This window comes from Lolium rigidum, chromosome 6, assembly GCF_022539505.1.
Source record: "Lolium rigidum isolate FL_2022 chromosome 6, APGP_CSIRO_Lrig_0.1, whole genome shotgun sequence".
In the NCBI taxonomy this organism is placed as follows: Eukaryota; Viridiplantae; Streptophyta; class Magnoliopsida; order Poales; family Poaceae; genus Lolium; species Lolium rigidum.
This window is the reverse complement of record NC_061513.1, coordinates 148078662-148093490: the sequence shown is the minus strand read 5'-3', so window position 1 is coordinate 148093490 and position 14829 is coordinate 148078662. Positions and strand designations below refer to the sequence as shown.

At 37.9% G+C, this 14829-nt stretch overlaps 1 protein-coding gene across 1 annotated transcript; it reads right to left on the bottom strand.

Annotated features, from left to right (window-relative positions):
- Positions 1-6476: 6476 nt before the first annotated feature.
- Positions 6477-12986, bottom strand: LOC124663405 (glutamate--cysteine ligase B, chloroplastic-like). The gene is made up of 9 exons (XM_047201112.1): positions 12981-12986; positions 12367-12393; positions 10912-11064; positions 10729-10836; positions 7504-7596; positions 6997-7080; positions 6786-6854; positions 6630-6700; positions 6477-6549 (listed from the first exon to the last, which is right to left on the bottom strand). Exons 1-9 carry the CDS (start codon positions 12984-12986, stop codon positions 6477-6479), a joined length of 684 nt encoding a protein of 227 aa, XP_047057068.1.
- Between the last annotated feature and the right edge of the window lie 1843 nt (positions 12987-14829).

Genomic DNA, 14829 nt, shown 5'->3' with positions numbered 1-14829 from the left:
AAAGCCTCACGCCGCATCCGCGTCAAGGCTTGGAGTTGCTGCCCGCCAGCATCTTGAGTCGGCCACCAATTAATGGGCACCGACGATGTACTACAAGAATAAGCACCTTCAGATCTTCCCCACCACCTGCCTGATGCGTAGGATACAGCGCCGCCACACATCTTCTCCTCGCCGCCACGGCCGACCGGAAGAATCTTGATAGCACCCAAGCTCCACATCGAGAAGTGGACATAAAGCACGGCCTTATTGAAGGAGTTGTCGGCCCTACTCATCGTTACCAGCTCCGACCATGAGAGCAAGAGAAATACGAACAGAAGCCCTACACCGCTCAGATCTCGTGTGCCGCCTCCACCTACCGGCATAAAGCCAACCTCTGGCATCTCGCCAACACACCTAAAACTAATATAAATAGGCCGAGAAGTCCATCCTCTTCTCCTCCAAGCAGCAGCACCGCCGGAGTGCTCGGGAGAGAGGAGCGACTGTCAAAGTTACTGTACCAAGGAGAGAGATGAAGGAAGAGAGAATGTTGCAGACTGAATTTTCTATTGGGACATACTATCTCTGATAAATATGTGAATCTCACGCTGTAAACATAGTGGCATAAATCTAATTAACCCTATAGGAAATGACCTAAAGAGAAATTTGTGTGTATGTTTTGGTTATTTATGATTTCCAGCCTCGAATACTCTGAAAATGTTATAACACAAAAGTACATAGTCTAGTTCATAAAATGGTGAAAACAGTTAGCAGTTACATAAGCTAGTACCACTAAACCCAAAAGGAAATCAAAACACTTAGAAACATCGATCCAGCTGGTATCAAAGCTTATAACATCCTCAACTGTCCATAGTTTCAGTACCAAGTCTGGCGTATTCCCACATGCCATTCTGAGTACTGTTTTCTGTTTCAGTTATAATGTCTAATTGATTTCAATTAAGCTAAAGAACTCACCAAAAAATGTGGACGATCAAACTGATTCTATATGTTCTTAACATGTTATTAACTCTTATGAATGATAAATCATACAAAGCTCCTAAAGCTATGAAGCTGACCACATGCCATAACTATATTGCCTTATAGAGGGATTCAGTCAAAGTAAAAAAAATATTCACAAAATATACAAATCAACAGATCGTGAAGGGACGCATGTCCCAGGTAAAAGTAACAACGTCATCACGACCCAACAACCATCATATCATCACAATTGATCTGCAATAATCACGCAGAGTTGCACAAATAAAAGAATGGTCAATCCCCAAAGTTGCACAAGAATCGGAATGAGGAGCTCACAGAGGTGAGCCTGGGGACGTCTTTCCTATAGACCTAGCTCCTCTTCCTCAGTCCGCTGCTCCTCTCTCTAGCCTCCGCTGTGTTGGCTCCCGTTGTCTTCTTCACAATTTCAAACTATCTAGCGTCCTCTTCCTAGCCCATGGCCACACAAAGTTATTGAATCTCCTTCTCAACCATGGAACTTACCTGACAACAAAGAAATGAAGCGATTCAAAAAAGGGTAAACACGCTGCAACAAACAGTAATAGAACTCCATAATGCAACTAAATAAACCACTCATGACACACCGCATTCTAGTTCTAGCAAAAAGTTATAACATGCAATTCTTGGATGATAGCTATAGTAAGTGATTGCTAATTTGTCAGAGACAATGCTCTTGAGAAAGTCCTTCAAAAATACAATATATGCACTTCTGAAAATCTTATGCGAAAAAAAATACGCAATAGCTTATCAAAACAAGTGCGAAGAAATACTACACAGTTCTCTACAGTGTGGCCATGTGGCCATGTGCCCATGCACATAGCATGACAATCCGAACTCACACATTATTTTGTGGTGGGCAAAACAAGCATCTCCATGGAAGCCAACTACAGTGGCACCATGGCTTATCCTCAAGAAATGCAACAGCAGAATTATGAGCAAGTTGATGCCACACAAGTGAATATTAACCAGCATCTTACCTTCCGAGTGTTGATATCAAAGATATGAATATAAAATTTCCGAAAAGGGAATCAACGGAGAAGTAATTATCTTACTTCCTACTATATAATGATATATCATTCTTCTAGCCCCTCATAAATATATGAATGTCAAAATTTAATCTCTCTATACATCAATTAATACTGATAGGATCTCAAAGACACTTGCTATCCCTTTCAGCCACAAGAAGAAACAATGGTGTATCTTGCCTTCAACATAAGAAAATTATATGCCTCAAACTGCTAAACCGAGGAAGTTTCCAATTACTTACATCTTTCTCCGACAATATAATCTAAACATCATATTGCAATAGTTTTGTGTGAAGAACAAAGCACACCATCGGAAGCGTTGAACCAGAGTACATGTGATGCGAAACCACAAAAATATAGCCAACTTACCATGTGGTCAACAGGATCAAGCTTGGTCAGCAGAGGAACACTTTTATCTCCTGGATCTTGATACACACGAGCTGGAATGGCGTCTCGCCCCAAGGGAGCATAGGCTGCAAGAGGAGCGAAATTACCTCCTAGGCTATAACAACCAGTTACCCAACATATATACAGGGCAAATGGAACAGGCAAAATTGCCTTCAAGACACCATTCTGAAATGCGCTTTTGGTAGTGTCAGGTGCAACAAATTTGAGAAAACTAATCCCTCTGTTTCGTCAGGTTCATCAGGTAAAGTCATTTCAAATTCTTCAAGTCCCATAATTTTCAACGAGAGTAGCACCTGCAATTTATAGTTGGGAAAACAAGTAAATTAAATGAAGTAGATGATGCCGCATCTTCGGAGACATTTGAAAGCAAATAAGAATGAATCTAACAAATCTCCAGGAAGCTTATTTGGGAGAGAAGCAATCAGTTACACCCTCACATGAAGCTGTCCGAGCTAAATGACTACTCTCTTTGCAATTAACAATAAAAAACAAAATGGCAAAAAGAATAACTGAGCTTAGTTGTAGAGCATACCATTTCATCAGCAAGCATAACCACAGTTTTGAGCGACAGTTTTCTGTTGCAAGAGCTGAAAAAATGTTCCAGGCTTGGCCCCAACACGAACATAACAAGAACATTGTAGTCACTCTTAGCACCAAACCACGTGACAGTTGATGTCCAGGCTGCACAACCAAGAAATGTATGTTAGCATCACTATGGGAAGGAGCATCTTAAATTTATGAGCCAAAAAAAAATGGAGGATGCATTACTTCCGTAATATTTAGGAGCCGCTTCATGTGGGCCATCAACGACAGGCAGCTTATTGACATAATTCTACATTGAGCACATCTAGCCAGTGTCAGACAATAGCGGCACTGTTGACGTTACATGCACCAAGTAGGCAAACATGAAAATGTGTTTCTGTTGGATGTACTCATATTCTCATAGTCCTCAATGGCCAGGAAAGTAATCTGTACAGAGGCATAACTTCAAGGGACAAGTATTTGGTGGAAGTAAAAGTTTGAAAGAAGTGCCTATAACACAACTGATAAACTATCTTCTGAATATTGCAGGTGGTACATAACTAAACCCCATATCAGTCTGTAGCTAGAAAATCAGTCATTTCTGATATATTAATTCAAATCAACCATAACGTTCCAGCTATGCTTCACATTCAAAGTCCTAAATTTGCTCACTTTGATTTTCTGCTCACCTTAGCTTTCCACCTCACTTTATAGCTAGAGGGCCACACTGTACATACATTTTTAACCAGCTTCAATTGTTTGCTCACCTTCAATTCCATCTCACATCATTCTCATAACTCGCCTTGCCTGCTAAGTAAAGCAGAGCATGAGCTTAGATTTTTGCACGACACAAGCGAAGGCGCAAAACTACAAATGGAAGTACCTTGGCGAAGGCTGTGTCGGTGCTGGTCTGCCTGGAATACCACTGAGAAACCATTATAACACATCGAAGCAACCTAAAAAATAGCATCATGAAGATAAATAAACAGTGTCATGCAGAAGAAAAAGAGGCTAGGCTAGCTAGCATAATGCAAACAAAATCAACTACATGCGAGCGAGAGTGTGCTGCGCACAAATGTAGCTTGATGCAGCTGCCGGCATTACTTGTCTGCGTGCCAAACAAAAGTGTGACCCTATTCCAGCATTGGTCCAGGCTAGGCTCCTCGCATGGCTTGGCGGTGAGGGCTCGCGGCGCACCCTCGCCTTCTGTGTCTGGACTGCAGCAAATACATGTTCTGATTGCAAAAACCTGATATCAGCTATAGATAAATATAGATGTATAGAAAAGCATTTTGTGCTAAGATTTTAGTCATAATTAGCATTAACTAAAACAAAATAGCTGCATATAGAGGAATACTATTGAAGTTTTCGCAAAAAAAAGAACAAAGACTACAAGATGCATATGCATATGCTGCTGATATTGTGTTGTATCCAGGAATCATGTTGAGGATAGAAGCATCCTTGAGCTGCTCTCATTATGTGAACGTCTCCCTGCAAAATGTTTAATGGCTAGATGCATTCATATTACAACATGAAGATGATCACTATCCTAATAAAGTTCAGGGATACAGTGTCCAATAAATATTGTCTAAAACCAAACAAGGAGCATGTGATCATCCACTTACAGAAAAATATTCTAAATTGATTAAATTAGAAACAGTGGCGATTAGCTGGGAACATTTATCAAGGCAAATAACTGAAGCAGTGATATGGGAAAACAAATCTGGTTGAGGGAAATATTTATACACCGAACGATGCACAAAGTGTAAAAACGCTCTCTCTTTCCCTGTAACATTTAAGGTACAGTATGACTACTGGGATAAGTTGCATTGCGAAATACGAACACTATCCCTACACACCATGTTTCACCTCAGATTTCAAACACCTGGACTGCATCCTGTATACAGATTGTAAGAGATGATATATTATGTGTCCCATGTTTGAATCTTTCCAGGCTGACAAAACAGGAGGAATAATAGTGCTTGCTTGGACCCATATTACTTGTCTCAGATTTGTCTAGATATTGTAGTCCTCAGGTTTCAACTAAATACATGTGAAGTACTGCCTCCGTTCCTCAAAAAACTTTCTCAACTTTTTCTAGATACGGACAAATCTTTAACTAAACTATGTCTACATACCTCCATATATGGACAAAGTTGACAATGTTTTTTAAGAACGGAGGTAGCAATATTGTTTTCTCTGCTGAAGATTCGTCTGGATCATCACTAAGCACAAAACAAACATCCATATCTAAATGCATATGAGTTTCCGGTCTTACTGGAAACCTGAGGACTACAATATCAAAATTTCAGTACAACAAATGAAAAAATGACAAACCAAAGTTTAGAGAGGATGACCACAGGAGACTGCGTTCATATAATTTCCACTACTGTCCAACCTCTCCATCTGTTGCAGCCTGAACAGGTGACCCGAATAGCCAACGAAAAATACTCCTTACAATATACCTCTGAGAATGGGGAATAAAGATAGAGCATATGAAAGTATGTACGAGAAGAAAGAGAGGTTAGTAGGATAAGCATACCTGCGCTGCAATCATAACCGTCGCTGAGGCTGCCCCATCCGGCTGCACGATCCTGTCCCAAAAGGTATTAGCACTGCAAATTTAAAAAAGGAGGGATATAGCTCAATTCTATTTTGGAACAACATCACACAAGAACATGCGACCAAAAGATAGAACAATCAAAGCACTCAAGCTGAAACACGTGAATTTAGACCCAAAAGAACAATGATATTCTGTAAGTAGTCATTTCCTAAGTAAATACATGTGTGTACATCACCATAAACATGAGTGTTTTTTCAAAGAAAACAAACATTACCACTTTTCTGTTCCCACTTTAGCAGGTGGGTCTGATGTTTCTAAAGGATTCACAGGGAGGGATGACATGCACATGTAATTCACCAAGCCAATTAAGAGGACAATGCTGGACATACTGCTTGTATAATATGAGACGGGCAGCATCCATCTGATATTTTTCCTGGGAACTGTGGCGTTGCTAATAAATTTATCCATTTGACAGACCCAATATACTTGAAAACAGAAATAGTAGCAAGTAATCAACCTGGTTCACCTCCAATCCCAGTTTTTTTATCTACCACAAGAATGATGCCCACTGCTTGCTTAGACAGATTATATCTTTCTATTAGAAAAACAGGGCCAACCCACAGCTCTATTATATTATATTCAACCCAATATTATAATGCATATTTAGATGCACAACAATGTCTACTGAAGCAATCAAACTCAAGACAAAATACATATACCAAGCGTAGCTACCGGCTAGCTAATTCCAGTTCACAATTCTGCACTAAAACAAACAGAACAAAAGCAAGCTCAAAGATAAAGCACAATCCGAACAAAACATAATTAATTGAGCACGTACATGCTACAACCCTCTACATGATGTGAAATAGCCACTGTTGCTGGCCTGGTAAAATAAACCACGACCATGGTATCAATCAAATTACTGAGATTCTAGGTGGGGGAGAGCAAGGAGTTCATATGAATGATTACCCAAATGAGTTATCAAAAACAAAAGGAAGCATCCCCGTTCGGTTGTTATCAATATCAGTATAGGTATGGCTGCAGATGATGGTAATCATGTTAGCAGCTTCATAAATGAAATATCATATTTAAGTTCTCAAAATCTTTGAATCAAACACCTTCTTAAACTGAGAAACCCATTTGGTTTTCCTTCTTTGAACGGGGAATTTGCAAATATTGCTGTCGCAAGCTGTTAAACAAACGAGTCAGGTTCGACTGAGAGCAGAGCAGAGCACTAACGATTATTGCCAGAAGGATAATACATATATACCCACAGGCTGCAACGCGAGGCTAGCACGTAATTTTCTTATCATATCTTGCTCTGATCTGAAGTCGAGATTAACCTGCATGCCGGAACAGTGAACTATTAAGCAAAATTATTCAGTGAAGTCACAAATAGTTGCATATAGTATTTTTGAGGTGAAATCAAATAAAGAGAGAAAAGATGTCTAAATGGCACAGAACACAAAGATCATAATGACTTACCTGTACAGTGCATGTCCGGAACATCGTATCAAGGCCAAGAGAACCAACTTTGGGCATGTAATTTCTCATAATTTCATCCCTTGCCTACAAAGTAACAACATCAATCTTGATGTGAACTAGTAACAGTACAACTATCTTTCACACAAGAAATGTATTTATATCGTGCAGAGGGTGTGCGTAAGAGACACCAATATCAGTTATCGGTCATTTTGTCCTAACTTTTAAATGCTCAATGAAGTCGTACTGTAGTTTTGTCACGCATAATTGTGTACCAAGCAAGAAGGGAATAAAGGGATCTTGATCTAAAAAAAAAGGGAATAAAGGGATGCATCAAAACAAGGTATTTGTAGCTATATTACTCCCATGAACTATGATCTGTAGCTTCATTTCTCGGCAATTGACTAAACTGAGATATAAGTCAAATAGAAACAAGGAACTTTAACAGTCTAAGAACAGAACGCACTTTAAACACTACATTTTATTTTTAAGTTTTATGGAGTGAAATACCTTGGGCATTTTTGGTATATCATTCAATGGTAATGTTGGCTGAAAACCAAGTCCAAGAAACCCAATTCCCATTTCCTCTCCAACTGCTTTGACCTACAATAACCATGATAAGTTGGTATCATAGCATATAACTATGTACGACACAACACAAGAACATACAACATAGTGCAATTATACTTTGAGTAGATAAACCTAGATAGCATAAACAAAACATGAAACGGTTAGATAATTGCGCGCACTTGGGTTTTGATTTAACAAGAAATGCATCATAATATCATACTAACTCCCACAAGAAACTTAAAATATAGATTTTTTGTTTGGCTGAAATCCAAGTCCAAGAAATCCAACTCCCACAAGAAACTTAGTATTATTACAAATGCATTTTTTGTTTTGTAAATATTGTAAACATATAAGAAAGAAGAGAACGAGGGAACGGTTATAGGACAAGAAAATATTAAAAACAATATTACAAAGTTTTATTCCACAATTTACACAAGAAGAAAATAATTTTCTTACATATGACTTTGCAGAAAAGGTGGTGTATGAAGCTATTATGGAAATGGAAAAGAATAAAGCTTCGGGGCCATGCGGGTTGCAAACAGAGTTCTACCAAAAAATTCGACAGATTTTAAACATGACTTGATGAATAAGTTTGCTAAATTCTAACAAGAACAATAAGCACTCTTTCATCTAACTTACGACACTATTACTTTGCTCCCTAAGAAAGAAAATGTCGTGAAAATACAAAAATACAGACCGATTTGTTTATTGACTGTGCGCTTTAAAATATTTACAATAGCTGGCACTAACCGTGTAACTAAGGTGGCACATATAATAATTCAACCAACTTAAACGGCCTAGGGAGATATATTTTATAAAGGGTGCTGATTCTCCATGAAACAATCTATGAACTTCATACAAAGAAAATGGATAAGGTGTTTCTTAAAATAGAGTTTGAAAATCCTATTATAAAGTTCAATGCCCTTGCGTACAAAAAGTGTCGTGCATGAAGGGCTTTGACCCTAAACAGTGTCAATGGATCGATCATTTTTTTTTAGTTAGGGGACTGTTGGTATTAAAATAAGCAAGTACATACGTCATTATTTTCATATCTAAAAAGGATTGAAACAAGGTGGTTCGCTATCACCCATGTTATTCAATCTTGTTGTAGATGTGTTGCAATTTTAATTACGAAAGCGTAGGAAGATGGTAAGGTAGACATAATCATACCTGTGATGATACCATCATCTTTTGTGAACATGACATATAAAAAGGGCTCAATAGGATAGTTATATATATATATATATATATATATATATATATATATATATAGTTATATATATATATATATATATTCTGCATTTTTAACAACTATGGGGACTAAAAGTCAACTTTCATAAGAGGGAAGTGATTTGTTTCAGTAAAAAAAAAGGATGTAGAGGATCATTATAGAAGTCTATTTGGTTGTGAGTGATGATCATTCCCTTTTAGATATTTGGGAATCCCAATTCACCATCGTAAACTAAAAATTTGGTGAACGAATGTTGGTAGAGGATCGTTTTGAGAGAAACCTCACACGTTTGGTGGGAAAATTACTCTCGTACGGGGATCCCAGTCCTAATTAATTCAGTTTTAACTAGCATTCAGATGTTTATCCTATTCTTCTTTGAAATACCAAAAGGAGTATGAAAATATTGGATTTCTTTCAATTAAGACTTTTTTTATCAAAATGATGATCATAAGAGGAAGCATAGGCTAACTCAATGGACCATTATATGTGGACCAAAAGATCAAGTGGGACTTGGGTGGAGGTATTAGAGTTAAAGCCCTCGTACTTTTCTCTCTGGAAAGGTCTTCTGAAAGTAAAAAAGATAAATTCTTCGAATGAGGGTCTTTCAACATAAGAAATGGTGAGGGTAATCATTTCTGGAAGATACGTGACTGGGTGATACTCCTAGTCTCACAAATATCCATCTTTGCATAACATAATATACAAGGAAAATAAGTTTTGGTAGCTAATTTTATGTCACGGTCAATGTTAAAGATAGCATTTACGCAAGCTTTAACGGGAACAGAGGAGCGAGATGGTTTCATCTGGTTAACCACTTGATAGATATTCATATGCCCATGCAACCTGATGTGTTTACTTAGAAGCTAACAACATATGGTTCTTTCATGGTCAAATCTTTGTATATTTGCTACATGAATGACCATACAAGGTTCCACCGTAAATACATGCATATATGGAAAATGAAAGTACCCCTAAAGATAAGTATATTTATGTGGTTCTTACATCGTAAACTGCTACTCACAAACTCAGTTTAGCTAAACTAAATTAGCAAGGCAGTAAAAATGTTTTTTTATCAAAATGAATCAATACATCATTTATCCATATCATGTCCCCTAATAACATCACATATCTGGTTTTTTTTTTTGAACGAACATCACATATCTGGTTGGTGTTAATTTGGGCCATAGGGAACATACACAATGACTATAGTTTAAGCAATGTAAAATCAACTTTCTTTATGGATGTTATACTGCTGGCTATACATTGGATCTGTATGTGATCCTGCCTACAACCGACGGAGAAGTTAGAGGGTTTGGCTACTTGAGATGGTTTATCGGGATTTATACAACCAGTGAAGCTGGCGTTTTGATCATAGGATAACACGTTGATGCAACACCATTTCATGTTGTCTTTTGTTTTTGGACGGTTGATAGTGTGACCCATATTCTCTAGTAAGACCTAAACTTTAATAAGGTAATAAAAGACCGTATGCATCGATCAATGGGTGGAGGGACAATGCTATGTCTCCCGTTCGACCAAATATTGTACATATGTAAACATGTTCAAACTTCAGTAAAATGTTGTGGGGTTTTATGGTACGTCGGTACCCCACAGTTCCTCTTATAAAAATAAACTTAGAATATAGAAAGTTGTCCCCTGTGGTTAGGATACAAATAAATAGTATTAGCCCTGCTCGTGAACTTTCTATGGTTTTTTTTGTGATTGGAATGCAAATAAATATTTGTCTTGCGTGAATTTTCTATGGTTTTGGGGATATGAATATATGACCAACTAATAAAGAAATAGTTGCCGGGTTGGAGTTAAGTATGATATTAGAATGTCACATTTGAGAATCCAACAAATGAACGTTTCAGAGTTCCTCTAAAAAGTGAATACTTTTCCATGCAATACTACGCTCATTTAGAGAAGTTTACCTGATAAAGATGTGAATTAATCTCTGCACAAGTTTGATGCAACGTTTCAACCGGAGCACCACTAAGTTCAAACTGGCCACCAGCTTCTAGCGAAATGTTTTGGTTTCCCTGCAGAGTCACGTGATTTACGAGGGATCCAGTGAATAACATGGATATATTAACATTTTTCTTCCAGGAATATACCTGCTTGAGACCAATAACATGGTTATCTTCCATTATCTTGTCCCAGCCGAATCTATCAGACAACCCATTCAGCATGCCACTGATCTGCTCATATGTTATAGGGCGCAACGTTTCAACATCGAAACCAAACTTTTCATGTTCCGTGCCAATTCTGTATAATCAGAAATTAATGAACTGGCAGGGTTAGATGAAATACTTAACTGAAATACTTGGCAGGAAATATACGAGCATAAAGTTCAACATAAAAATTATATTATGAGATCCAAATAGTTTGAACGCACAAGAATTATCTTTCAATACCCCGTAAATTGTAAGATTGGCAGAGTCTTTAAAATATCAAGACCTGGCTAGTAGCAGACTATGGAATTTTGTTTTCTCTCATTTAGGATTAGGGTAAGCTTTATAGATCGTTATTTCACGCTTAGCAAACGACAAGTAAGCTACGCCAACCACAAAATAGAAACTACATCATGCAAAATATAAGTTGATTGCAGTTTTGTATATCTCTACCGCCCACGTCAAAGAACAATCCCACTCACCCGTTTGGGAAAGGTCCACAGCAACCTCGGTTGTTTATCTTCACTGCCAAGCGATAAGACAGGATCGTCCGGTCAGGGAAAGGTGGAATGGAGCAGGTGCGCACCGCGCACTTGTATCGCCACCGTGCACTTCTCTGCTGAGTAGCTGCTACATGTGACACCATAAACAGTGCGTAGTGCATCCGTCATCATAGAGGTTTGACCCACACTCTCTCTCAGATGTTCCAAAACTTAGAGCCATCTCTCTCCACTAGATGACCGGTTGCGCTATCGCGCAAATGGCAGAATCAATACATGAGAGAAATGCCTAAATCAGTGCAAACGAAAGCGTATTAATAATATGCTAATGGATGACTAATACATAGGATAATCCGTTGTGCCCCAGCCCAACAAAGACCGAACTGGAGCCTAAATTGAAGCCATGCCTTACCAGTAAGTGAAATCATGGTGATAATCAGCAAGAAATAAAACGCAAATGAATCAACAGTAAATAGACAACTGATATTTTGGTTGCACACGAAGTTGATCACAAAATCACCAATAGCAGTGCACTGTCATACAACATAGATGATAGAATCAAAAAGTCACAGCATAGTAAATAGCCCATGTTGCAATAATATGTTTAGTTCTACTGTGATGCTGTCTAAGCTATAAAATACATATAAATAAGGCAAAGGGGTTAAATAGAAAATTAGGATTTGGCATTCTAACTCCAAACCGTCAAGATCTCCGGTAAGGTAGCCCCGTCCCGAACTGTTCTCTCGCCAACTGGCAGGCTGCTACAAAATTAGAGCTGAGTAGCGGATCCGTGGCCTATGCTTTGCTCGGAGAAGATGGACCGCCAAATCTGCAAAAGAAAAAGTAGAACTACGCATTATTGGTTGTCAACAGCTCTGTATAGAGAAGATAGCGCCATATAATTTTTTTTTGGCTTAGCCAAAAGCTAACACAGTAATATTATTTCCTATATGTTATATATCTAATTCCAAAACTTGGCTTTTCAGTTATCAGATACACTCACATTTACATTTTGTTTTTTCAGGTTTATCTAATTTTCAACTGTACCTGTGCTCTAACCAATTTTACTCTTTTGAGACTTACTATTGATCTATTCTAGAACACTCAAATTCAGAATATTGTTGGCTCTTGCGATATCTAATTTCCCATTAGAATGGAGGACCTTGCATAATCTCATGGTGCACAAGAAGTTGAACCTAGGCACAAGACAGCGATTTCACAATGTCGGCCCTTGCGACAACCAGTAGGACCTCAAAGATGAAGAGGTAAATTACCTTTGGTGGGTACTAATTGGCAAGCTGCTGCAACTGCCATGCATACTACAGGTAAATACACCCGAACCGACTGTATGCGGCTCCCAGAGGCAACTGGTACACACAAAAATGGCCAGCATAATTAGAATCAATTAACGGTGGCTAAAACAAGCCGAGTATACCAGTGAAAAAAAAACCAAAAAAGGAGAATTAGGAATAAAGACATACAAAAGGAAGAGAAGTCTGTATATGAAAATACTTGCATCGCCCTGTAATCAGAGGGTGAGTTCAACTTACACGTGCCTATTACTATTAGCTACAGAGGGTGAGTTGTATATAACTAAAGATTAAACCCAATTTGTTATTGAAACATAAATGAAAATATCACTGTTTACTTAGAATACTTACACAACCATGCGTAATTTACGAAAGCACGATGCAGCGAAACTCACCGTGAGATAATTTGACACACTTCTGCTGCAGCCAGAGACGAGCTTTAAAGCTTCCAATGCACAAGCAGCAGAAATAATTGCATGGCTGGGATGATATTCTTTACAACACCCTATAATCAGGAATGCACATGTCATGCACTCATGCCCTCTTAAATTACACGCCACACATGATAAATGTGTGGCATGTTAAGATGGAGGGACACTATTTGACTCCATTTAAAAATTCAAATCAACCGGTTAAAAGGCCAAAGATGGTGCAAGTCACTGTATAACATCATTTCGTTAAATAATAGATCCATAGAGCAGCGAGCAAATCCAGAAAGCAACTCCTAAGAAAGGCCAATATGCCATACACACGTATATTTACAAAACCTGGAGTAAAAGGAATAACCATCATGCATTGTATGTTTAGATAAACCTACTTAAGGCCAATATGCTTTGCTATTGCTTTGCAGTCCACTGGTAGACAGACTGCAATATATGAAAAATGGTAGCTAATAATCATTTCATACTGCATAGGGTGTGTACAAAACAATAATTTTTTATAAAGCAGCCAAAGAAAGAACCTGTGAGCAATTTTACAGATCATGGAGAGAAAACAAATATTTAATGTGCCAAAAAGTATCAGATCTAATCACCATAATGTTACTGGCCAAAAAGAAAAACTGTGAGAAAATCAGCCTCCTGTGTGTTTTATTTTGAGTTATCTGCATCATGAAAATCAGATCTAATCACCATAAATATTGAGTTATCTGCATCATGAATAAGTAAAATAAGAGAGACAAACAAATTAATAGCATTGCATCATAAATGGTATAAACTGACTTCGGAATAAGAAGGGTTTATTTAAATGTCCTCTCTAAATATGATTGTACCCAATTGCTTGTGGCAGACAATGTTGTAGACTAAAACATGGCAGGATAAAAGGAGAAGAATATCCTTTAACTAAACATGATGGATATACAAATGACATATAGGAATAATAAAGATATGTAAAGGAAATCAACAATGGTGTGTTTTGAAGAAAAAGTAAGGAAATACACAATAAGCGGATTCTTCACAGGCCAAGCAAGAACCATCCGGTTGAAGTTCACTTGGGAGTGCTAATCAAGTAGAAACAGACAATTGGAGCTAAAACAGGAATTTCAATTGTAAAATCCAGTAGCACCAAAAAATGTTTTGAGGACGTAAAACAAAAGGAACAACAGCATACATGATTAGCAGAACTAATTCTATGATCATCAGATAGCTTCCATTCCTCATGTTGTATCGTTCGTGGGTTTTAGCGGATAGAAGATCTGATAACTATGTGATGTACCATTGTTCAACATAAAGCATCCGAAGATTTATAGAGGGAGAGGGAGAGATAATAAGATAGGGTTTGACCTGCAAAGCACCAATATATTGATGTCTGACTCAAAGAGGGGAGCGGAAGACAGTTGAGGCGGCGACCATCGCCAGCTCCAAGGCGATAATATTTAAGCCTAACTACCAAATATATGGACATTCAGGGAAGCAAGCGCATATGATTGCTTGTTCTCTGAAAGTTATACCTAGAAATTACAAAAGGCCAACTACCAAAAAGAGGACAATCAAGAAGTATCTGTTTATACCAAACCCGTAGATAAAATGGTCTTTTCATTAAGACCACATTTA